General features: G+C 39.2%; 2 protein-coding genes across 3 annotated transcripts in view; both read left to right on the top strand.

Moving 5' to 3' along the window:
• The window catches only part of LOC135480212 (uncharacterized), a 37,360-nt gene extending 26,840 nt beyond the window's left edge, over positions 1 to 10,520 (top strand). The window contains exons 3-5 of one of the 2 annotated variants that reach the window (XM_064759988.1): positions 9,224 to 9,370; positions 9,869 to 9,970; positions 10,353 to 10,520. In XM_064759988.1, the coding sequence (XP_064616058.1) occupies positions 9,224 to 9,370; positions 9,869 to 9,970; positions 10,353 to 10,505 (402 nt within the window). In that variant the 3' untranslated portion in view covers positions 10,506 to 10,520. The remainder of the gene's footprint in view (positions 1 to 9,223; positions 9,371 to 9,868; positions 9,971 to 10,352) is intronic. The other variant, XM_064759987.1, reaches the window with a different exon arrangement.
• A 3,751-nt stretch (positions 10,521 to 14,271) lies between these two features.
• Positions 14,272 to 20,614, top strand: LOC135480711 (uncharacterized). Its single transcript, XM_064760619.1, has 6 exons — positions 14,272 to 14,360; positions 15,635 to 15,787; positions 16,558 to 16,704; positions 18,280 to 18,381; positions 19,090 to 19,228; positions 20,201 to 20,614. Exons 1-6 carry the CDS (start codon positions 14,283 to 14,285, stop codon positions 20,299 to 20,301), a joined length of 720 nt encoding a protein of 239 aa, XP_064616689.1. The 5' UTR covers positions 14,272 to 14,282; the 3' UTR covers positions 20,302 to 20,614.
• The last annotated feature ends 5,081 nt before the right edge of the window (positions 20,615 to 25,695 follow it).

Raw genomic sequence — 25,695 nt, 5'->3', positions numbered from 1 at the left:
ATGCAAGGAGAAAGACTGAAAGTACGTAGTTGCATCAACTTTTTTTCTTCTTTGTTTTTCTCTTTTTACTTTAGGTTTTTTGACTATATTTCAAGATCAAGAATGCGAAATTAACCTTTTTTCGCCTTTTTTCAAAAGGTCAAAAACACGAAAGAGCGACATTACCTTCTCTCTTTCGCCTTCCGGTATCAGCTGCTTAGACTTCCGGTTAATCCGTGGTGTAGCATTTAACATAGGCCCTGAAGCGGGCGGGAGTGTGGAAAGGTACATAAAACTAAGATTGTGTGTCAGTCCTGCGATTTGTACCCGGTGGTCTGTATTTGAACGTGGCGAATGGGAGAGGGAGATAAAACTAATTATCGCGATTCCGACTAAATACACCGCTTTTCATTGGACAAGTACGGTCACATGGGTACAGGTATATTTTCGAATCCTGCAGACGACTTCAAATGCTTCTGCTGTGAAGGTTATCTCCCTTTGTTGGGTTCCAGCGATTTTCACCCCGCTGAGGCCATTCACCTATACATCGGTCTTCTGCACTGAACTGGGTCTTTAGGATAAAGTCTTTACCTGGTGACCCAGTGATAGGATACGCAAATATATGGCGTCAATAATCTTCATATTGGGCGAGGCGTGATATGAGGATTATTGACACTATACACGTTTTGCGTATCGTATCACTAAGTCACCATGCAACTAATAAAGTGCATATTTGTACCTTTTGCTCGTATATACAGTTACATATACAGGATTCTAAACCGAATATATTCAGATTTGCTAGTTTTTTTTACCATGTGTTGATAGGAATGCATTGATGTATATATTGTTTCACTACATGTGTATAAAGTCAATTAAAACGTCACAGGTAACACATGACTGTAAGCGCTAAACAAAACAAGTATAAGGTGAAACACGAACAGAACAAATAGAGGTATTAAGTGAAATACAAAGAGAACATGTATTAAGCGAAACACACACAGAACAAGTACTGAGTGAAACACAAACAGAACAAGTATTGAGTGAAACACAAACAGAACAAGTATTGAGTGAAATACACACAGAACAAGTATTGACTGAAACACACACAGAACAAGTATTGAGTGAAATACACACAGAACCAGTATTGAGTGAAACACACAAAGAACAAGTATTAAGTGAAATACAAACAGAACAAATATGATTTATTGATTTATTTATTTGATTGGTGTTTTACGCCGTACTCAGGGAACAAATATGAAGTGAAACATAAACAGAACATGTATTAAGTGAAACACAAACAGAAAACAAACAAAACTGGGATCAATCATGAAACACACCTAGATTACTGCATAGCTAACAAGTTTATATTGTGTGCTGTGAACGCAATATATTTCTTGGTATCAGCAAAAGTAATTCTTACATGTAAAAACCTCTTGACGAACACCGTTTCGGTAAAGCGTTAGAGTAAAAACAAGTGAAAAGTGTTATCTAGCAGTAATCGTCTCTCGGTATAGCGTTAGGGTAGAAACAACGGAAAAAATATATCTGGTAGTTCTTGTAATCTGAGTGTGCCTACTACAATGGCACATTTGGTGTCAGACATAACATGAGCCTTGTTTTGTGTGGACGTGGTTTACTATTCTGTGGGCGTGGCTTACTAGCCTATGGAAGGGGGTTTTATTGGCTGAGAGCTGTGTTAACTCTCTGCGGTGGATTGGTCAAATAATAAAAAGTCTTGATCTTCTAACGTGTTTTAGTTGTATTACGATAATAATGAGTGTACAATAATAGTTACATGCATTACAACTGACTGTGCCACTTGCCAATCCGCTGTCTTTATCTTAAGGTCTTAAAACGATGCGGGACTTCCTTGGCCGATGGGATAAACACGCCAGCACGGCGCAATGACCCAGGAGCCTCTCACCAATGCGGTCCAGCTTATGCTGGGGTTCCTGTCCGGTCGTACATGGAAAGGTCTTGCGGCAACCTAATAAGTGAAATATTGGTGAGTACGGTGTAAAACACCAAACAAGTGAATCAACAAGTCCTAGAAAGATGAGCTATAAGCAGGTTATAAGGCTGGTGTAGCACCCACTTCGATTCTGAGCAAATGATTTTCTATCGTTTTTCCAGGTATGTTAAAGGTGTTTTTTTTTTAGATTTTGACAATTTTTTATAAAGTGAAAGTTTTATTTGTTTTATCGCACTGGTAGACTTATTAATGTATAGGTGACGCCATGTAGCATTACCCCAAATAAAGGCAATGCTATATTCTACAGATGCTTAAAAGGTGATACGATCAGTGCCAGTGAATGGTTAGGAGTTGTATTTACGCAGTTTTCTCCTTTGTTACCTTTTGAGTAAAACTGTTTTTTTTTTTTCCATCTGATAAGTAGTAGCACTCCTGCATTTCCATTAACCCAAAACTTCTCATTTCATCTCTTGTAGAACAAAATATTCGATCTCCAGCCACTGAAGGAAGGTAAGGCTCAGCTTTGCAATATGACGTCATCGGAATTGGAACCCATACTGAGCCAGTTTTGCGACTGACAGCCGGATCACTGGTTCAATGTCACAAAGAAAGGTGCGTCATTTCAATACTAATTTGGTTGTGTACTTAGTTTTTAACAAAGCTGACATCATATTTAACATTCTTTACATGCTGTTTTCAGAGTCTGTCTAAATACTTACAACACATGATGAACATTTTATTTACTTAATTTTTTGTTAAGTACGGCGTAAAACACCAATCAAATCAATTAATTTTAGTTGGTTAAAATGGCTGTGGAATTACGAATTGCCTAATTATGAATTAGCTAATACTTCAGTTGACAGTTCAATATAATCGTCACAGTCTTCTCTAATGGATTGATGAGACAATTTCATTACGTGGTTACTCAGTAATAGGATGTGCAAATATATGGTGTCAATAATCCTCGTATTGGTCGAGGCGTATGGGGATTATTGCCATCATATATTTGTGTATTCTATCACTGAGTAACCGCGTAACTAATATTATTATGCAGGCGTATGTATATTGTAATATTTTGTTTCTCTTTCATCTTTATCTACAATTTTGCTCCTTTAAATCTTATTATTAGAATTCAGACACCCCTGGAACAAACCACGAGTGGTTTTATTCTCCCTTTCCATGCAAACTGCCACGTTTCATGAGCATGTTGTAATCTTTTGGTGAAATCAAAAAGGTCAGCTAAATCAGTCTAGATGAGACTCCGAATGGAACTGCTTAGAGTTACGACCATGGGCCGTCAACGTCTGTACAGAATCACGATCCAGTATTTATTTCATTCGGCAATAACTCTATGTGGTGTTTTCAGTAACTGTTCATACTCTAAAAAATTATCAGTCAGATTGTCTGAGCGATGCTACTTGTTGAATTATTATAATGATATTGCAGCAGGATATTCTCTTAAATAAAACACAAATGCTTTACGACAGCGGTCAGCATTATGCTGGGTCAATACGCTGCGCTAGTGCGCTAACCAACTGAGTCACGGAGGCCCCGTCAAAATAAACATGAATGAACATGAATGAAAGCTGACAGGACATAACGCTGAATGTGATACAGTATTATGTTATGATAGTTTTAATCAGAGTTTCTGTTCAAATTAACACATTATTTTTGGAGTATAGAGTATTCTTTGCCCAGTGAGAAACCGAGCAAAGATCCTTCCTGAATTGACAGTTCTACATACACAATGTTAATGAATCGTTTTAAATGAATAAATTGCTCCCATCAATGATGCTTGGATACAAACACTGCGAGATAGTAAATGTTTTATGTTAATATTATCATATAGCGTAAATAACTTGATGTTGATACATGCTTAAGGTTTCGGGTAGGTAGAGACTACTCACGGTTTGTCCCTGTCGAGAATGGGTTCCCCCTGGGTCGTGTACTATCTCCCACCTTATTTAATATGCCAATTAATGATTTGCCGAAGGCTATCTCTCCTCAGCTAAAGTGCTCGTTATTTGCAGATGATAGGGGCATGTAGTTTCAATCCCGAAGCCATAAATTATAAACTCCATATATACAACAGGTTTTTAGATGACATTGTGAAATGGAATTTGTCTTGGGGTATAAATTTTCCTCAGCTAAACCTGAAGCCGTTATTTTCACTCGTAGAGCTGCTAATGCCGTAGTTATAGCGCTCAATAACGCCTCTGTCAAATTATCTAAGCCCTTCGTTACCTCGGTGTTATCTTTGATAAGCGTCTAACTTGGGCAAACCATATTGAGTATGTCATCTCTAAGTGCCAGAAAGTTTTGAACCTGATGAGGACTATTTCTGAGAAATCTCGGTGGGCGGATAGGGATTGTATGCTTCTGTTATATCGTTCTCTGATCCGTTCTACGTTTGACTATTGTGCAATACCCTTAAGGAGAAGTTCGATTCCATCCAGTCCACTACGGGTGTGTACAGGAGGTTTGCGATCCACACCACTTATAACTATGCCGGTCTTTTGTAATGAGTGGCCTTTGTATCTCCGGCGGCGCCTGCGCACCCTCAAATGCTTATTTAGGTTACAATCTGATGAACATACCTAGGCATCTAGCGCAATCAAACCTTCCTGTTAAGATTAGTTATATGAAGGTAAAGATAACCATGCACTGCCATTCAGCTTGGGGTACAAAGCGATCTCATCATCTTTACGATGTAATGACTTAAACATTCACCCCTCCTTTGTCCCTGACTTCCCGCCATGGAAATTGTATCCTACCTCTATTTACACATGACTTACATAGCAAAATTAAGAAGGCTGACGACCCCCTCCGTCGCTGTGTATTAAAGATCATAATAAGTCTAGCTGGTCTGAGAACTTACATGTATACATAGATGCGTCTGAATGCCCAGAGAGTAATTGTGTAGGTGCCTCATTTTGTCCCTGAAATGAAATATAACCGATCCTTCAGACTGTCCAATCTCGTTTTTGTGTTTACTGCTGAACTCACTGCCATTATATGTACAATGAAATTTCTGTTCGAGTTAAAACCTGCCCATTTTGCTGTTTTCACGGAATCTTTGTCCTCGCTACAGGCGGTGTTTAACTGCATGTGGAGAAAGAAATACGACACTTGTGTACTATGTTTAACTTTCAAGGGGTTGATATCTCATTTGAATGTGTACCAGCCCATATCAGTGTCCCTGACAATGAACTGACTCCTTAGCAAAACAGGTTCTTTCTTTCTTTCTCCCACACTATTCCCTTATCAATCCAAGAAGCACTTAGCAAATGTACTTAGCAAACCCAAACTCGTTGATACTTTTCAGCAGGACTGGAATAATTCAAGCAAGGGTAGATTTTTCTACTTGACCAATCCCTCGATTAATACGAAGTCTTTCGAATTGTATCCGGGCACCTACCCACAAATTTGTATTTGTATCTCTTCGTTAAGCACGACACTCTAAAATGGGTTTGTTCGAAGAGTGTCACGTAGAAGACTCGACCACCCATCTGCCACAGCATTGCCACATACAATAAAGTGTTCCAAGCTGTGGCAAATTTTCTTACCAGCTGTAATCGGTATTAACCAGATTTAACCATTTTTTGTAGTTTACAAATATCTTCTCGACCTCGTTGTAAAAAGTAGGCATTGGCGTAAATTGTCCAATTAGGGTGGGTACACGCCATTTCAAATTTATCTCCCCCCCACCCTGGTAATAACACTTTGGTAATAACATTGGCAATAACAATTATTTAACTGAATACCTAATTTATGTATCTATATTTTGTTTGTTTTGGTACAGGTTAATAAAGTAATATATCTACACGACTATCAATTTCTTACCACCACAACACGAAGTCGTATAGACCGTTTGGAATGTCATCTCCGAGTCACTTACCACAAGTCTGAATCATGGTTACCAATAGTATGAAGAATAAAACAAAATAAAGCAGATGCTGCATGTACACTAACATGTGAAACCCGATGAAACATAACGTAACGTACATGTGTTTAGTAAATGTAGAGACCGAGGGGTAAGCACGCCAGAATGGCGGAGCCTCTCCCCAATTTGGTAGCTGAGAGTTCAAGTCCAGCTCATGCCGGTTTCCTCTCTGGTCGTACGTGGGATTCTCTGCAAGCAATCTGCAAAATAATTGTGGGTTTCTGACGGGCTGTGCCGGGTTTCCTTCCAGCGTATTGCTGGCTGTGTCGTATCAGGGAAATATTCTTGAGTACGGCGTAAAACAAGAACCAAATAAATAGAAAGATAAATCATAGTACATGTACCACTAGACCAAAAAAAACACCAGATGTAACAAACAGGGGTTAATGCAAGCACAGCTCATGAAGAAACTGATACGGGGTTGTCAGGTGAAATTCTTGTTGATCATAACATCAATTTGATCCCATGTGTCCATGTCTGTAGATTATGTACAGAAAATGTTGCTATTACCTTCGGTATTATTTTGTTTGTCTATTTTTCTGACTAGCTGTTTGACTTCCGTCGTTACACGTAACCCTGATGTAGAGTGGTAAATAGAGTTAGAGTATGCCACGTGATCATTACAGATGTAACAGCCTGTCTGTTACTTTGGCCCTCCCCTCGCTCTCTGCAAGGCTACAATCTCTACACACGATCAAGTTACGAGGTGTGCTCTATGAGCTACACCCAACAAAAATATGAACGCGCCAAGCAATTTTATATTGTTTACTCGACAATTAGGATAAATGTACATTATCAATTGTGGCTTCAGTTTCCACCAAATTTTCATATTTCAGGTCAATAATACAGGAGCTATGGCAGCGAGAAAACAGAAAGGTGAGTAATCACAGTTCGCTCTGTTCGTGATGCTAACGGTGGACAGTCTCGGCACTGAATGCTGTGAACTGTGATTTAGCGACCATGCTGCTTTCGCCTTGCCATGGCTCATGGATTATTGCTCTAAAATGTAAAAATCTGGTGGCAGTTGAGGCCAGAATTGATAATGGATATTTATCCTACATGTTGAGTTAACATGTCAGTTAATTCAGATGGAAGGCAATATAAAATTGCTTCGTGTGTTAATATTTTGTTGAGTGTACATAGCTGGGACCAGTACGCTTGACCGAGATTTCTTCACTGAGGCACAAACAAACCCAAGTGGCTACATGTATGTTAAAGTATTGCAATTTGTCTTCACACGCAATTCAGTGCCCTTTGTACGCGTCGTCGACATCTGAGACTATACACGCATTCGAGCATAGTTTGAGGTCAAAATCTTAAAAGGAGACATAATCACCCAAGATAGGTAAGGTTGTGGGCTAAGCATAAATGACGGTGTGCTTTTCTATATTCCCTGTATGACCCGTTCTGTGCATGCATACTGATGGATACAGCTGTTATGCTCACTGCATTTCATTCACAGGTTTTATGCTTAAAAACCACCGGGAGCCCACTAAAAGTGTACAATCTATGCACAGTTGCTGCATGACACCCACTGTTATTGGTGATTAATATTGGTTAATTGGTTAGTTCTTTTTCATTTTCCCAATCAGCTGATTGCAAGTATGGATGGGTAATAAGTGGCATCAAGTACAAAACACTTGTACTGTACAAATGCGGGTGAGAATAAGAGGCATAAAGAACGGGAGGACGCCTCCGAGGCCGGGGTGATTAGCGTGCCTGCATGACGCAATGACCCAAGAGTCTCTCAACAATGCGGTCGCTGTAAGTTCATACCCAGATCATGCTGGCTTCTACGCTTGTAGAATTGCAGGTGGGCATAGGTGTCATACGGAAAACTCCTGTAGAAGACAGACATTGTGTAGGCTGTGATATACTGGGCCAGGTTGTTAAAAATGTTCTGTCTAATACCGGTACTAAATCACATTATATATCTACGATTTTTTGCAAAACCTAGCGACTAATACAGTTGTGCAAAAATCAAAACTGAAGACTTGGTTTAAAGTTAAGTCTAGAATCAAGTCTTAGGACGGTTTCGAACCACCGACCTCTGGAGGATAAGCTACAGTTTATACTTGTTTGTCCAATATTTAATACTTTAATTGTGAGGTATTTACTTTTGTTTATTCCTTAAGCATACAAGTTTGGATTCCCCCACGGGCAGACGTGGGAAGGTCTGCCAGCAACTTGTGCATGGTCCTGGCTTTCCCCAGTGTTAAATGTGTAAAATGGGTTTCCCCAGCGTAAATCGTATAAATGCAAAATTAATAAAAAACAATAAATAAATTGAAGCTTGTAAATAAGGCTTCAATTGTACAAAACCATTGCTGACTGAAGTCAGAATTTGATATACAGTTTTAAAGTTCAATGAATGAAAATATTTATCTCTTCATAAATGGGATCTTAAATGAACTCTGCAAAATTTCAACTTTTATTACCAACAGTTAATCATTATGACGAAGGGTTTGTAGGTTTTTGATACCTAAGGCAGAAATACACATGCAGAGTGCTCCAAGCAGAGTGGTCAGAAACTCCACCATTCATTTTACAAATACATATATATTCAACACATAATGTAAGCACGTCACTCAGTAGACAATAACAGATTTAAAACTATTCTTTCCTGTTCTTTTTATTTCTTTAAAAGTTTCTCTAGTGGACCAGGAGTTTCTAATTTGTGTGCCTTCCCTGAACACGTATTCTTTTTCGCAGACATTAATCGGGGTTCCGTGCAGACAGTAAACAGTGTAATGTGACACACACGCAGGCTACAGTGGATATGTTCTCGGGCCCAGTCAGTGACAATCACAGTCAAGGCACCCGTGCTGTTTACTGCCTTTAGTTTACACGTGTACACTTCTAATTCCACCTGCTTTAGGCTCACGTCCTCCTTTATCTTCTGCTCATTCAAGATTTGATGAATTCAGAAAAAAGTTTTTTTTGTTTGTATGCAAATGGAGTTGTGGAAATTCTCTCTTTAGATTGTTTGCAAACAAGCCAAATTCGGTCTCAGACATGAACATACATTTTCAGCTTTAAGGTTCAAGAATTCCCAAATGTAGATTGCCTTTTGAAGTTCCACGAGTGAACATGAAAAAATTCCTAAAATATATCAATAAATCGTTTGCAGTCAATGTATGCTTGTCTTGTGTGATCGCTTTGAGTTCGTCCATCTCATGCTGGATTTCTCTCCGGTCGCACTTTGGAATGGCTGACAACAAACTGTTGGTCCTTGGCGTGAAACACCAATCAGATAAGTAAAAAAATGTATTCTTTCGATGTTCCAAATCCTGTCTTCTGATTTGTTGTCGGTATTTCTGTCTTCTCAGTGGGTATCGTGGATCCGTAAAGCCGGAGATGTGGACATACACGGGTCGGTTTTAACTGATGACAAAGAAGAAACGATTCTCATGGTGTCGGCGGAGGCGTACAAGATTAGCGAGGAAAACTCCATGGTCCTTCATGACTTTAAATTAGTGAGTAGAAATGTCTATAGATATCCAAACAGTATTATAATATAACATACTCTGCACTGAGCTATCTGAGTCGTGAGCACATCCAATGTATAGACACACATCTTATATTAGATCATACTAAAGGATTGAAATTATTTAACATTTCCTCTTTTCGGACTCACCCATTGTCTTTATACTCTGACTATGTGTGGTGTCTTCAACTTGATATTCCAGTGAGACAGCACTAGAAATATTGACACCGGTCTGTTACAAGGAGATAGCGTTATGGTACCATCAGCTTCATAGTGAAGGCAAAGCTAAAACCCGCAGAAACATAGGTGGCTAAGCTTGTTGGTCATAGTCTCCAGTCGTGATTGTTACATGCTTGGGATAAATATGAGTTCATAATGAATCACAAAGCCTTCCTCAGTAACAGCTGTAAGTCTCTGTAGTCTTGGTTTGTGGGGCGTGCGTACAGCGATGTGCTGATATGATTTGGTGTGGTTTCTGTCCAACTAGGGTTACGTGGCGCTGAGAGACTTTGGCCGGGACATGTGCTTGGTTACCAATGTGAAAATCCCCGATTTCTGGTCCGTCAAGCAGATGTTGGAAGACAGACGAGTAAGTCAGCCCCATATATACTTTTGGATCTCTGTGTTGCAGAGACCTATTCAACTATACACTTAAAAATATATATACCTTGATTATTATTCTTAGTATATAGATCAAATTATGCAAACGTGTTACCTTTTGTAGAGATTGTAAGGATTTCAGTTATTTTCTTGTGACAATAAACTTTCTGTTTTATCGCAGTGGCAAACAGCTTCGGGATTTACACAATGTTCACATATAAAATGAAAGAAAACATAAAGATTTGAAGTTTCAAATGCTAATCATCTTTCTCATTTTATTCTTAATGAAAAAAATACTTTGATTATAAATGCTGTATTAGTCAACTAAATAGATAAGTGTATTTTTTACATATGCATTCCATCTCTTTCAGGGTAAAAGGCTCGACCTTCAGCCATTGAAGCAGGGCAAAGGAGAGCTCCGCAATATGACGTCATCAGAATTGGGGCCCAAGTTGAACCAGTTTTGTGACGGAGTTCCAGCTCATTGGTTCGATATTACAGAGACAGGTGCGCCATTTACGTGACTGATTGCCTTTTGTGTTTAGCTTGGTTTATTATTATACGTTTAATTTTTTGTAGAATGGCGTTTTGTGAATTGTTACATGAAGGTTTACCGTCAAAAATCTAACTCGTGTGTTAAAGTGCTGTACACTGAACAGTCATTTATCCAATCGGTCACTCAGTAAATCAACCAGTCTTTATCCCAATGTATTCTCATTCTACCTCTGGAGGAATGGTGAAAAGGCAAGTTGAAGTGAAGCTCGGGGCTGAACTGGAAAGGATACCACCCGTGGGAGACAGACCAGTAGCGTGTTTACAAGCTCGTTTGTCTTGCGAACTTTCCATTAGTTTTTAACCTAATGCAATGTAGCAAACAAATTTAATTGTTTATAGTGAACCAGTCAATCCATTCAGCTTCATCCAAGAGTGTTTTTAGTTTAACCCCTGAGTAATTGGGAAGAGACAAATTGATTTATTGATCCATGGCGACATTAAAGGGGGTAAGCCTATAGGCGAGAGACCAGTCGCATGTTAAGTAGTCGCAAACAATGGAATCCTTCTACTGGATATTAGCTTAATGTGACGAAGCACTTGGAATTAACTAAAAGTTTTCACAAAGTATTCCCATTGGCCATTTTTTTATATTTTAAAATTGCGTCATATACCGTAGGCATCTCCATGACGAGTATATTTGTGACATGACCATATCGCTATGTTCTATCACTGACTCGGAAAAAAGTTATATTTATTTTGTTTATGGTGAATTTTAGAATAAATGAAGCCAAAAATATCAAAGTATCAATATCTCTGTTACGTTCTCATGTCTGTTTATAAGAGCTTATTGATACTATTCCCACGGTGTGACATGCGACGCCAGCGACGCGTGAAACAGATTACCTTACTATAAATTTTAGATTAAAAGTGATAAATGCGACGTCAGTGACGTGCATAACATATCAACCTCTAGGTGTTGTTCCAGCCGCGTTACATATACATTTTTTGTATTTAATCATTTGACTGATGTTTTACGCCGTACTCAAGAATATTTCACTTACACGACGGCGGCAAGTATTATGGTGAGAAAAAAGCGGGCTCTCTGTCCGGGGGAAGCTCACGACTTTCCGCAGCCTAGTGGAATACCTTCGAAGGCAACCCCTTTGATGAGTGGTTCCTGGGTCATTGTTCTTGACTAGCACTCTGACTACAGGGCCACAAAGGCACACTGGACAGATTATAGGTACTATTCAACCCGTGCTACATGCAGGGCTAGTGACATGTACAACACACCATCTCATGGGAGATATTAACTGTTAAATGCGACGCCACTGACGTGCACAAAGTAACAGCTTATAGAAGCTATTCCATCCGTTACATGCGAAGCTAGTGACGTGAACAACATAGAGTATAGCTTATACGTGTTGTTCCACACGTGTTACACGTGACGCCAATGACCTGTACAGGACACCAGGTTATGGGGCATTTTCACTCTGTATTAAACGCGACGCCATTGGCGTGTACAACGCAACAGCTTATAGAAGCTATTTCATCCGTTACATGCGACGCTAGTGACATGAACGACATAAAGGATAGCTCATACGTGTTATTCCACACGTGTTACATGCGGTGCCTGTGACCTGTACAACACACTATGCTATGGGTCAATTTTACTCTGTGTTAAATGCGACGCCATTGGCGTGTACAACGCAACGGCTTATAGAAACTATTCCATCCGTTACATGGGACGCTAGTGACGTCAGCAACTTACAGGGTAGCTTATAGGTGTTGTTCCACATGTGTTACTTGTGGCATAAGTGACGTGCGCAACATACAGGATAGCTTATACGTGCTGTTCCACACGTGTTACATGTGGCGTCAGTGAAGTGTGCAACAGTATGGCCTACACTGTACCTCTGCAGTACATCTGTAGTAGAGTAGACAGTGACAGTGACATGTTACAGGAAATTACTGACCAATCGTACGGTAATACCTGTGTAGATAGCTGCACTATCTCCAATAAGCTCGACAGCTGTTTCAATTAGTGCATCAGTGTCCCGTGAGTCATACGTGGGATAAACAAAAGCACTTCGGGATCATTTATGCCTACGCTACAACATTACAGACCTGGACAAATGCCAAATATTCAGCCGTCTGATTTGTATGTGTATTTGTGTCTCATTTCAACTTGAAACTATGTTTGCACCCATTTAAAGCTGCTGTTGTCACGAAGACTATTATAGAATGCACGAAACTTGCTCAAATGGGTGTAATTGCCGAGAGTTTTAATGCTTTAACCTAGCTACATGTTGGCTACGAAGACCACCACATCAAATGTAGCTGGCCCTGAAAAAACTTCCACTAAATAGTGTACTTCACTTTGGCGATGGAGATATAATAGCTACACTGCCATATGTGAACGTATGTGAAACGAAAGGAATGGCTATAGATGAGCTTTATATTGATAGGTAGTTGTGTATATAGATGAGTTGTATATTTATAAGTAGTTGTATGTATAGATGATTTGGGTATTGATAGGTAGTTCTATATATAGGTGAGTTGTAAGTTTTTAGGTAGTTGTATGTATAGGTGAGTTGTATATTTATAGATAGTTGTATGTATAGATGAGTTGTATATTTATAAGTAGTTGTATGTATAGATGATTTGTATATTGATACGCAGTTGTATATATATATATATATATATATATATATATATATATATATAGTTGTATATTTATAGGTAGTTGTGTATATAGATGAGTTGTATATTTATAAGTAGCTGTATGTATAGATGATTTGTATATTTATATGTAGTTGTATATATGTGAGTTGTATATTTATAGGTAGTTGAATATATAGGTGAGTTGTATATTTATAGGTAGTTGTATATATGTGTGAGTTGTATATTTATAGGTAGTTGTATGTATAGATGAGTTGTATATTCATAAATAGTTGTATGTATAGATGATTTGTGTATTGATAGGTAGTTGTATATATAGGTGAGTTGTATATTTATAGGTAGTTGTATATATAGGTGAGTTGTATATTTATAGGTAGTTGTATGTATAGGTTAGTTGTATATTTGTGGGTAGTTGTATATATGGGTGATTTGTATATTTATAGGTAGTTGTATATATAGGTGAAGTGTGTATTGATAGGTAGTTGTATATATAGGTTAGTTGTATATTTTATAGGTTCTTGTATATGTAATTTATCTAACATAAATATGTTTTACACTGCAGGCACCTTCTTTTAGATTACATAAAAATGTTATGTTTTCAAGTACAAATGTACTTACTGAGAGTAATATACATTCACTTATGGCACTGACCCTTTGTGTGAGCAAATGTTTATATTGCTGCATACATTTAAGACAAACTTAAAATAGATTGTATAAAGATTTATGTATAAAAGTCTTAACTGTCTGTGGTTCAAGAAACTGGCTAGGAATTCTTGGTACTCTGAATTTTTGAGGTTTATAACATGGCAAATTTTTTGACATTTCTCCGCGCCTTCTTGTAACACATACGACGCTGGTGTTATAGAGGGCAATGATAAGCACAGTAAAGAATACAGCGCACCTTTGTGTGGGCAAACAATAGCACCATTCATACATGAGTGCACCTTTAAAATCCACCAATCAGTCATCTTACGAAGCACCAATCAGGTGTCTACTTCAAGCCTAATCGTACCTGATTGGCCGAATCTATCTAGCCTTGTCCCTTGCATGAAAACACATGGCCTTGGCGATATAAAACGTGACCTTGCTTTGTCAGTTTCTAGTTAACTCGGAACACTGTTCACATGTCTGCAAAAGTCAGCACATATTTGTACAAAATGACGGGACTAAAAATGGCAGATAAGATAAAATTGGACAAAGTGGTAAGTAAATATTTTAGATCAGGCATTTTTTTTGTCCTTTTTTATTTTCGTTTTTTTTTCATATTTCACACTGCTGACATAGATTAATCCATACATGGACTTGTGAACACATTCCCTTAGATAAAGAAGCTAAATGAACATATTTCTCATCACTGCTACCAAGAGGGAGGAAACCTGCATGAACTGGACTAGAACTCACAACGCCCGCATTGGTGTGAGGTTCCTGGGTTATTGTGCCTCTCTGGCAAACTAAACATTTGCCCCGCTCACGGAGGCCCCTTGATGTCACATAGTACAGAGTGTAAAGCACAGACTTGTGTCTATCAACAAGTGTATAACCGACCTATTATAAGTAGTACATGTGGTTTAACGCCGTACTTAGGAAAATTAAATTTTGTATATTATCGGTCGGGTTCATAGGTGGAAGAAGTTGGGCAGATTGCGGGGAGAGTTACTTCCCCTTACCCACGTACTGTCTCTCGTGCCTTGTAACACAGCCAAAAAACGTGAGCTCCTAATTGCTGCATGCGGTAATTACGACGGCTTTTACGGAACAACCTTTAAACCTAATTTCGTCATCGACTGTTTCCTAAGAAATTGCTGATAAAATCGTGCATGCGGCATGCTGATAGCGAAATAAATGTAGATTCCGAAAATCCCAAGTTACATACAAACGAGATCTTGTTTTGAAAAAAATGGCGTCTCCATATCCGCGTTTTGGCCAGACAACAGCGGCGTGACTAAGCAAAGGTGTAATTAGATTTAGTAGCCTTGATCAATCCTATCTCTTGTGTAGTGGTTAGAGCGTACACCTCAAATTCGGGAAGATCTGTGATCAAAGCCCAGTCCAATGGTAACACAGAGAAAGGTGCTTTTTTCCTGTTTTGTTTTTTTGCTTAGCATTGAAAGGTTGGAGCAGGGAAACAGGACTGGTAGGCCACATGTAAAATAATGTGACCGGGTGTGGTGCCAGGTCTCTTTGGCACAATACTTCACTGCCGGCAGCACTTCGGCGGCATGAACTCGCCGCACCACAAGAAGACACAGTATGTGTAGACACTCCTAAGTACAGCTCGTTGTCATCTGGTTGGTTAAATGCAAGGTAAAACTTCCAGCATTGATACAGATATACATTAGCATTCACAAGTTGATTTCACATTTGTAATGTGTTCTACAAAGCTCTGGGTGCACCATTGATTTTATGTTTGTTTATGAATATCGTTTAGTTGTGTTGTTTAAAATTTTGCGTACGTGGATTCACAATGTTTTCACAGTATAACCAAGAGGATTGTACTCCAGCTAGAGGAGAACACAAACGCTCTGCATTCGCCCTGATTGCTGCACTCTCCACCGCTTTGGTTCTTGGTGCCGTTTTTGCTGGGGTAATATTCCATCTCCAAGCCGAGAAAAGTTCCGCAAATCAAGAGGTATGTTTAAATTGTTAACAAACAGCGCACGTCACTTAAGCAGTACACAGGTGGCAATAACTATGTAACAACAGATATGAAAAGAATTTTCTTTTACCTTTCTTCTAGTTACTGTGTTTAAAGGCGTGGTCTGTGATATTGCATAATGAGGGAATTATAACGGAAAGTAGCCAAAAAAAAACAGAAAAAAAAAACAATGACGGGTATACATATTTTACGTTACGTACTGAGGCCTTTTTCCTGAGGGGACTACTTTATTAGCTGATCTACTCGGAACAGTAGTAATACATGCAATTACAAGTCTCCTATTTGTATCACGTGATGAAACTGGCTGAAGATTGAAAGGCTTTCTGATGAATCCTTGCCGTTTTTGACGCGCCATCCACTAGTATCAAAGAGGACTACAGCCCGATTCGCACAATGTCAGGCCGTCAACCAGCTCGATAAATAATAGCCGAATTTATCATTTTCGGAATTTCCATTCAAAACAGTTTGTCGTTTTGACTAATAAAAAACACATTGAATTTACCACCTATATGGCATTTCCGGTGTAAGTTCCAAACCGCTTCCAGATGAGTGATATGGCTTCTCAATTTCTAAATGCCAAGTATTTTGCCGGATAATTATCATCGTTATACTGTTTACTTTTCTGCCATCGATAGTTTTGGAGGAGGTTAGCAATTTCTCCTTGTTAGCTTCTTTTTATCGGTACTTTCCATGAAACTCGTTATCTGTACAAACGTTGGTTTTGCTGTTCTGTTTTGTTTCAGTGGATTTCGTGGAAGCGTCTCCATGGCAACATAGCGACTCACGAGTCGGTTGTCATCAACGTGAAGGAACGGACCATACTGATGGTGTCGGCCGAGGCTTACAGACTCAACGCTCAAAACTCTCTGGCCCTGCATGACTTCAAAGTGGTGCGTTATGGCAAAACATGATATGACTTTAGCAATATGTATTGGCCTCGTGATCTTTGTGAAAATTTCCAGGATAGTGCCTTATTTATTTTTTTAGTTGTGTTTACGACGTCTTCGAAGAAGTTTCACCTATATGGCGTCGATCAGGTTTTTGAATGAAGAGAAATTGAAGTGTTCGTTGTAAACGCCCGGAGCACACAACATCTATGTGCTTAGCAAAAAATCATTCTTGGCATTTGCCTTAAGCATGTAACTCTCGCACTGTGACCTTTTCTGAAAGCTTTTGTCTTTAGTGGAGCTGCGCCAAATATATAACATGTTTGAAAATTTGGTTTATTCATGCACTGTGCGTTTGGCGAATGCAAGTTATCTCTTTTAAAATAGTCGCCAAAACGTATGCGTTTCCGGGTCACATGACCTGCAAGATGGCGGTTCACAACGACATGACAATAGGAGACGGCAGATCAAAGCGGTCATCTCTGTGTAATGAATATAGAAATGCAAACATAACCAGTTTATCTTTGAAACTTGAGGAGAGAACATCATATAAAAAGGGATAGTTTGGTTATAATTCAACCAACTTATCTTCTAATATAACCTATGCCATCAAGTCTCTGTGAACCGCCACCTTCCAGATCATGTGAACTGGAAACGCATGCGCATTGGCAGCTACTTGAAAGGAGATAGCATGAATGAAAGAAATTACCAAACACCTTAGATATTTGGAACTGAGTAACCATGTAACTAATATTAGGGTAACAGCTAGTCAGTACTTTAGCCATATGATCCAGGGGACCTCCAGCCGCCTTTAACTACATGCATCTATAAAAAATGAAACATTTTTAAGCACTACTTTCAGTTGTTTGTTGATGAGCCTTGTTTCATTGCTTGCATTCTTTCATTCTACAGCCCATGTAAACTCCATGCAACAAAATGTGGAATAATTTTCATTCATTGTATTTTGTGCGATTCTGTGCATAGTTATCCCTTTAGTGTTAGGTTTTGATAGCCTTTATTTCGGGATAACTTTTTTCAGTTATTCGAGGTTTAGAGTAGGTTTGAAGTACTTACCTCTAAATCTTAACTTAAAACATGGGTCGAGGGTTCAAATCCTGCCTTAACAAAGAATTGTTACGAGTGGATTTCCCGCCCTTAGTGCTGGACATGTGTGGCCTTGGTGACAATAAGCTGTCGTCTGAGCAGTCTAACGATCCAGGGAGACCACATATCTCCCAACAATGTGTGGTAAAGTTTTTCAGTAACATGCTTTTTCCTGTGCACTCCCTGGGCACTCACGGGGAATCCGATTCCCTCCAGCCAAGAATCTCCCCGACATCAAATATGTGACAATAAATCTTAAGACTGGAGTTAGGCAACTCTCAAATGAAATGCATCGAAAAATTTTGTAACATATTGCTTTACAAGAATTGATATGACACCTGGGTAGTTCGGGTACACAAAACAGGCTGGGGGTGGGGGGGATCCGTCAAGAAAAGTCACTTGGATAGAACCTAGTATGTAAATAGTTCTTAATAATGACGTTTAGGTGAGTGCTGTTTTTTATTCTTTCGGTAGGGTTATGTTGCCCTGAGAGAATTCAAAAGGAACCGTTGTTTCGTGACTAAAGTTTCACATCCGGATTTTGAGGCTGTTAAAACTACCGTCGAAGCGAGACAGGTGAGTGTCTCGCGTCTACGTAATCTTAAAGTTGGAGAAAGCGACAAACTGGAGTAAAATTCAGATTAAATAATGGGAAAAGAAATTTATAAATATGATCATCAATATTTCACTCATTTTTCTTTAAGAAAAGAAAGACATTTCAAAGACAAATAGCAAGAAGTGGTCCCAAATAACCACAATACAAACATTATTTTAAATGTCCTTTTTCCCATCAAAAATTGAACAAATATTTAAGATCATATTTACAAATAATTGTTCACACCCTTTGCTCATTTTTTGTTTTTTTCTCCTTTAGTCTGAGCAGCTGGTACATATACAGTGTAATTGGTTGTTCCCAATAACTCCTTTCTTTCAAAACAGAGAATAGTCTATGTATAACTCTCTGTTACTCCAGTTGAGCTAAATTTTGCACCGAATTCCCTGGCATTAGGCGTGGTGACGTGCCTCACATGTTTCGATTCACAGCATGCAGCTAATACCGACGCATGATTGTAATTTCCTGGCTCAGTCACTGCGTGTCATAATAATTTTCTATGAAATTAATGAAAAGTGCTCAGAGTAAACAACCGATTGTATCAGAGAATAAATTGTGGTGGGACATCTTGTTAAATGCCAGATATAGCTTAATGTCCGCATTTCTGTTTTATGTAGGTTGATATCGATTTGTGTCTAAAATAGTGGTAAAATGTGATTTTTGTTTTAAAGGGACGAGATCTGGCTCCACAGAAAGTGAAACTCGCCAGACTCCGGCCTGGGAATATGACGTCATCAGAGTTAGGCCCCACACTGAGCCAATTCTGCGCCGGCGTGCCCGCTGTCTGGTTTGATCTTACCGATGACACAGGTTAGCGTATGACACAATTTTAATCTTACAGTGTTTAAGTGGTACTTCAATAATTAAGATCGATACTTCAACGAGAAAGATGTCGGCAGTTGAAACTTCGACTTATTATAGCTTTTGGATCTAAATGAAAGAAAAAAGCCTCTGAGATTGTTTTGTTATTTAACCGAATATTTCTCTCTTATAAGTAAAATATTTAGGAAAATATTGAATACATTATCTAAAAGATTTCATGATATTCGATGTCTGGTAGAGTTTTCGAAGCCTCTCACTTAAAGGCTGTGGCCTTTGACAATGGTCTACGCTGCCGTTACGGGATACCTGTTGGCCAGTGAGTTCGCGCTTATAGGCTGTGGCCTTTGATGATGATCTACATTACCGTTGTGGGACACCTATTGTCAGTGAGTGCGCGTTTATAGGCCTTTGATAATGATCTACGCTGCCGTTACGGGTCACCTATTGACCAATGGGGTCGCGTTCATAGGCTGTGGCCTTTGATAATGATCTACGCTGCCGTTACGTGATACCTGTTGGCAAGTGAGTTCGCGCTTATAGGCTGTGACCTTTGATAATGATTTACGCTGCCGTCACGGGACAACTGTTGGCCATTGGGGTCGCGCTTATAGGCTGTGGCCTTTGATAATGATCTACGCTGCCGTTATGGGACACCTGTTGGCCAATGGGGTCGCGCTTATAGGCTGTGGCCTTTGGTGATGGTGTACACTGCCGTTACGGGACACCTGTTTCTAGTAAGGTTGCTGTTACAGGCCGTGGTCTTTGATAATGGTCTATGCTGCCTCTCCAAGTGAGGTCAAGTGTTCGAACCCTTCTTACGCTTCACCTACTTCTGTTTTGTAAAGCTATTTGTCACATTTTCATTATCTGAGGTTTGTGAACGGCCATAAAGAAATACTCATCGAATAAAAAACCAAAAAATGACCAAAAATATCATTCTCTTTTTCTTTGCCACGACAGGAATTACAAAGAGGCGTGCTGACGACCAACAAAGCCATGAGAGACTCAACTGCGTGTATTATGAGATTGATCTACCTTTCTGGGACAGTTCAGTTGATTAATGATATTTCAAAACCAACAGAGCAAAATGAGAGGCGTCCACATAAGCTCCTAGTTATACAACACGCCAACGGATACAGGCAAAATGATTTTGTGAAAGATACATCTAAAACGTAAAGAAAGTTTACATACACATCAGGTGTGTGTATGTCCTATATTATTTCAAGATCATGATGGTTTTCTTTTTCTTTTCTTTTTTTGCCTCTAAGGCTCCAGGCTGTATATTGTATATCGGCCATAATACTGACATGGCAGTCGCCATGTAAACAACATGCACCGCCTTGAGGCGCAACGTAAATAAAAAATATAAACGCTTATGGACAGTTCAGTTTTACTCTTTTACTTAGACAGTCAGAAATATGCTATTAATTGATAGGTCTAAATCTTAATATGGGGGAACGTGTTGCGGCCGGGTAGTCAGTGTTTCCACTCAGTCAGATGCGTTTTAGACGAGATGTGGTTTCAATCCTGACCTTGGGCGGGGAGTATGAAGATTTTGCCACTATATCTGTTCTTGCCACATAAGTGGCTAAAAGCGGAGGACGATGCCTGTATTTGCACAGTCTAGCGGTCATTGAAGGCTACTTTTGTTGCACCTATATGATGAGTATATCTGTAAATAAGAAGTGGCAAAGTTGCCAATGAAATGTCAGTTCAACTTCCACAAGTTTGGTCGTTTCTTCCATCAAAGCATTAACCACCATCAAACAAAACATTCTTGAGTACATTGTTAAGCAAGGATCAAACTAAAATAAGTGCAGAGCTTGTCATTGAGAGTTCGTCAGTCACTTGCCCAAGGTCGGTCGTTTATCACGGGAACAGAGTGGAAATGCACACCCATGAAAATGACCACAGCCCTGTAAGGAGACATGCTGGAACATAGCATTTAAGAGATAAATATATCTTGATACCGATCTTGTCCTGACGCAAAACTGATGAGTTTGTCCAAAGCTAGAGACAATGCTGATGACTTTATCCTAAGCTAGAGACAATGCTGATGACTTTAGCCTAAGCTAGAGACAATGCTGATGACTTTAGCCTAGGCTAGAGATAATGCTGATGACTTTAGCCTAGGCTAGAGATAATGCTGATGACTTTAGACTAGGCTAGAGACAATGCTGATGGCTTTATCCTAAGCTAGAGATAATGCACAAGCCCATTACATTTTCACCTACCAGCCTATTAATTTACAGCTAGCAGTCTACTGCATTTACACCTACGCATTTGCTACATTTTCACATACCAGCCTACTAGATTTACACCTACCGTCTACTACATTTACACCGACCTGTCAACTACAACTACACATTCCCGCCTGCTACATTTGCCTGTCAACTACTTCTACACCTACTAGTACACTACATTTATACCTACATGTACTACTCCTGTATACTTACACCTACCATTCCACTACATTTACACCTACCCGCCTGCTAGATTTGCCTGTCAACTACATCTACATCTACTAGTTTACTACATTAACAACTACATGTACAAGTCCTCTACATCTACACCTACTAGACCACTAAATTTGCACCTACATTTATTAGTCATTTTCATTTACACCTGCCTGTCTGCTATATTTGCACCTATTCGTCTACTAAATTTGCACCTATCCGTCTACTACATTTACACCTACCTGTCCACTACATTTGCACCTAACCGAGTACTACATTTGCACCTAACAGTCTACTGCATTTACACCTTGCAGCTACTACATTTGCACCCACATTTATTAGACATATACATTTACACCTACCTGTCTACTACAGTTGCACCCACCCGTCTACTACATTCGCAACTAACTGTCTACTACATTTACTCATGGGCCTCCGTGCCCTAGTTGATTAGCGCTCTAGTGGGGTAGCTTTGAGTTCAAGTTCAGCTCATGCTGCTCATTCTGTACGTTGTCTTCCAGCAACCTGCGGATGGTCGTGGATTTCGCCAGGCCTCTGTCCGGTTTCCACCCACCATATATCTGGCCGCCATTGTATAAGTGAAATATTCTTGAGTACGGCGTAAAACATCAATCAAATAAATCAAATAAAAATATAATTACACCTTGCGGTCCACTACATTTGCGCCTACCCGCCTATTACAGTTACACATATTAGTCTACTACATCTGTCAGTCTACTGACACAGGAGCCTCTTAACAATGCGTTCGTTGTAAGATCAAGACCAGCTCATGCTGGTTTTTTTTCCAACAGCGCGTTTTGAAGGTGTAGCAGCAACATACGGTTGGTCTTGGGTTTCCACCGGGCTCACCCTGGTTTAATCCCACTATGAAGCTGGTCACCACCGTGTAAGTGAAATATTTTTCAAGTGTTGCGTGGTTAGATATGCTTAACCTACCCCCTCCTTACCCCCACAACCCACAAACATTTTAAACTTGCTAGGGAGAATTTGGTGCTGGAAATTCAAAGTATATACTTGGCGCCTCGTTGAAAAATTTCAGTTCCTTCTGATAAGAACAAGTGTTTCTTTGAAATTCTTAATTTCCTTTCAAACAGATGAGGCTGTTTTACGAAGCTTTTGACTTAGTGAGAAAAAAATCGTCTAAGACGCTCGTCTGTATGTGTCGTAGAAAACACGTTCAACCTCAATGTTATACTCGAAAACACTACTTCTACACCCTGTGCACTAACTTCTAATCTTTTCATTCTGACCCTCGCCCAGTATGTTGGAGTAAACTTTCAAAACCCTATAATCTTCAACATGTCACTTTTACGCCTCTATGCTCTTCACACCCCTTCTCTGGTTGCCCCAAAATGGTTGAAATCTTGTTTACGGTCTAGTAGAGTTGCAGACCTTCCGACTCGTTTGCGGCCCCTTGGACCCTCGCTTGAAGTGCTTTTGGTGTATAGATTATATACACTGATATAGGAAACTCGCCACTGGTGAATAGATTATATACACTGATATAGGAAACACGCCACTGGTGTACAGATTATATACACTGATATAGGAAACACGCCTGTGGTGTATAGATTATATACACTGATATAGGAAACACGCCTGTGGTGTATAGATTATATACACTGATATAGGAAACACGCCTCTGGTGTATAGATTATATTCACTGATGTAGGCAACACGTCACTTGTGTATAGATTATATACACTGATATAGGAAACACGCCACTTGTGTATAGATTATATACACTGATATAGGCAACACGCCTCTGGTGTATAGATTCTATACACTGGTATAGGCAACACGTCACTTGTGTATAGATTATATACACTGATATAGAAAACACGCCTCTGGTGTATAGATTATATACACTGATATAGGAAACACGTCACTGGTGTATAGATTATATACACTGATATAGGAAACATGCCACTTGTGTATAGATCATATACACTGATATAGGAAACACGCCACTTGTGTATAGATTATATACACTGATATAGGAAACACGCCTCTGGTGTATAGATTCTATACACTGGTATAGGCAACACGTCACTTGTGTATAGATTATATACACTGATATAGAAAACACGCCTCTGGTGTATAGATTATATACACTGATATAGGAAACACGTCACTGGTGTATAGATTATATACACTGATATAGGAAACATGCCACTTGTGTATAGATCATATACACTGATATAGGAAACTCGCCTCAGGTGTATAGATTATATACACTGATATAGGCAACACGCCACGTGTGTATAGATTATATACGCTGATATAGGCAACACGTCACTGGTGTATAGATTACATACACTGATATAGGAAACACGCCTCTGGTGTATGGATTATATACACTGATATAGGAAACACGCCTCTGGTGTATAGATTATATACACTGATATAGGAAACACGCCTCTGGTGTATAGATTATATACGCTGATATAGGCAACACGTCACTGGTGTATAGATTATATACACTGATATAGGCAGCACGTCATAGGTGTATAAATTATATACACTGATATAGGAAACACGCCACTTGTGTATAGATTATATACACTGATATAGGAAACACGCCACTTGTGTATAGATTATATACACTGATATAGGAAACACGCCACTTGTGTATAGATTATATACACTGATATAGGAAACACGCCACTTGTGTATAGATTATATACACTGATATAGGAAACACGCCTCTGGTGTATAGATTATATACACTGATATAGGAAACACGCCACTTGTGTATAGATTATATACACCGATATAGAGATTATTACTCTATCATACTCAAAACTCATTAGCTCCCCATGACTCAAGTGGTGCGTTGTAACAAAATATAACATGACGTCAACAGTACTAGTAGCTTTACAATCTCAAAATAGTGTTTTTTTGTTATTTAATGTGAATTGAGTGATTAATTTTACGAAGTGCTCAAGACCTTTTAATATATGGTGTCGGTCTGGTTTTTAAGTGGTGGAAAATCGGAGTCCCCGGTGTAAAGTGCCCACCATTGAAATCATATTACAGTTCAAATCCGCACTCACAACAGCCGGCATCAAACATCCCCCCCCCCCCCCCCCAATTGTTCAATGGCTTGATGGTATCAGCGAGCTAGTACTTTAGACATCTGAATCAGCCCGCACATATGTTACCTTTACCTATCTTTGTGGAAAAAGAATAAATGAAACATTTTTAAGCATAACTCACAGTTGTTTGTTGACGATCCTTGCTACATGGCTTGAATTCATTGAGTGTTATGCTCAGGTATACACCATACAACCAAATGTGAAATAATTTTCATTTCTTGTAGTTTTGTCAGATCCTGTGCACATTTCGACATGACTTTAATGTTAGGTTTGGAGAGCATGTCAGGGGCTATTTTTTCTGGATTATTAGGACTTTATGGTAGATTAGAAGTATTGAACTTTCAACGGTATGTCCACATGAGTTGAGAGTTCAAACTCGGCCTTCGGTAGGGAATCGTTACATGCATAGATTATAGGTGCTCGATGACGAAAAGGTATCCAAAAACAAACAGTACTTAACACACACACAAAACTGAAACTGGAATATGGTTGTCAACTGAAATTCTTGTTAATGATAACCTTTGATACACATTGTACCTGTCAGTAGGATATATAGAGACCATCATGACACTGTGTGATCCGCGATAATGTATCAACGTCGGGTTGTTTGAGGTCGGCCTGGCGTATCGGGAGAGGCTGATGCGACCTCAGGCAGCAAGATGTTGATACAACTTCGCGGAACACACACAGTGGCGGGGATTTGTTTATCACACACCTCTTTATTCAACAAAGTGAACAACCTTACATGTTCAAGGTAAATGTGTGGTTTACAGCAGGAGGAACAAATCAAATGTCAAAGTGGAACTGAACTGGCTTGAATAAAGAATACAATTATTGGAGTTTTCAACAACTGTATCCGTGACTGTGAAATTTCACCTTG

Source organism: Liolophura sinensis, chromosome 13, assembly GCF_032854445.1.
Source record: "Liolophura sinensis isolate JHLJ2023 chromosome 13, CUHK_Ljap_v2, whole genome shotgun sequence".
NCBI classification, from domain to species: Eukaryota; Metazoa; Mollusca; class Polyplacophora; order Chitonida; family Chitonidae; genus Liolophura; species Liolophura sinensis.
This window is presented reverse-complemented; position numbering and strand designations above follow the sequence as displayed.

Excerpts from the sequence above, each read along its gene's own strand:
- LOC135480711 (XM_064760619.1), top strand. The coding sequence starts at position 14,283 with ATGTCTGCAAAAGTCAGCACATATTTGTACAAAATGACGGGACTAAAA. Across the intron at positions 15,788-16,557 it reads AAAGTTCCGCAAATCAAGAG|TGGATTTCGTGGAAGCGTCT; the intron begins GTATGTTTAAAT and ends GTTTTGTTTCAG. Across the intron at positions 19,229-20,200 it reads TGATCTTACCGATGACACAG|GAATTACAAAGAGGCGTGCT; the intron begins GTTAGCGTATGA and ends TTGCCACGACAG.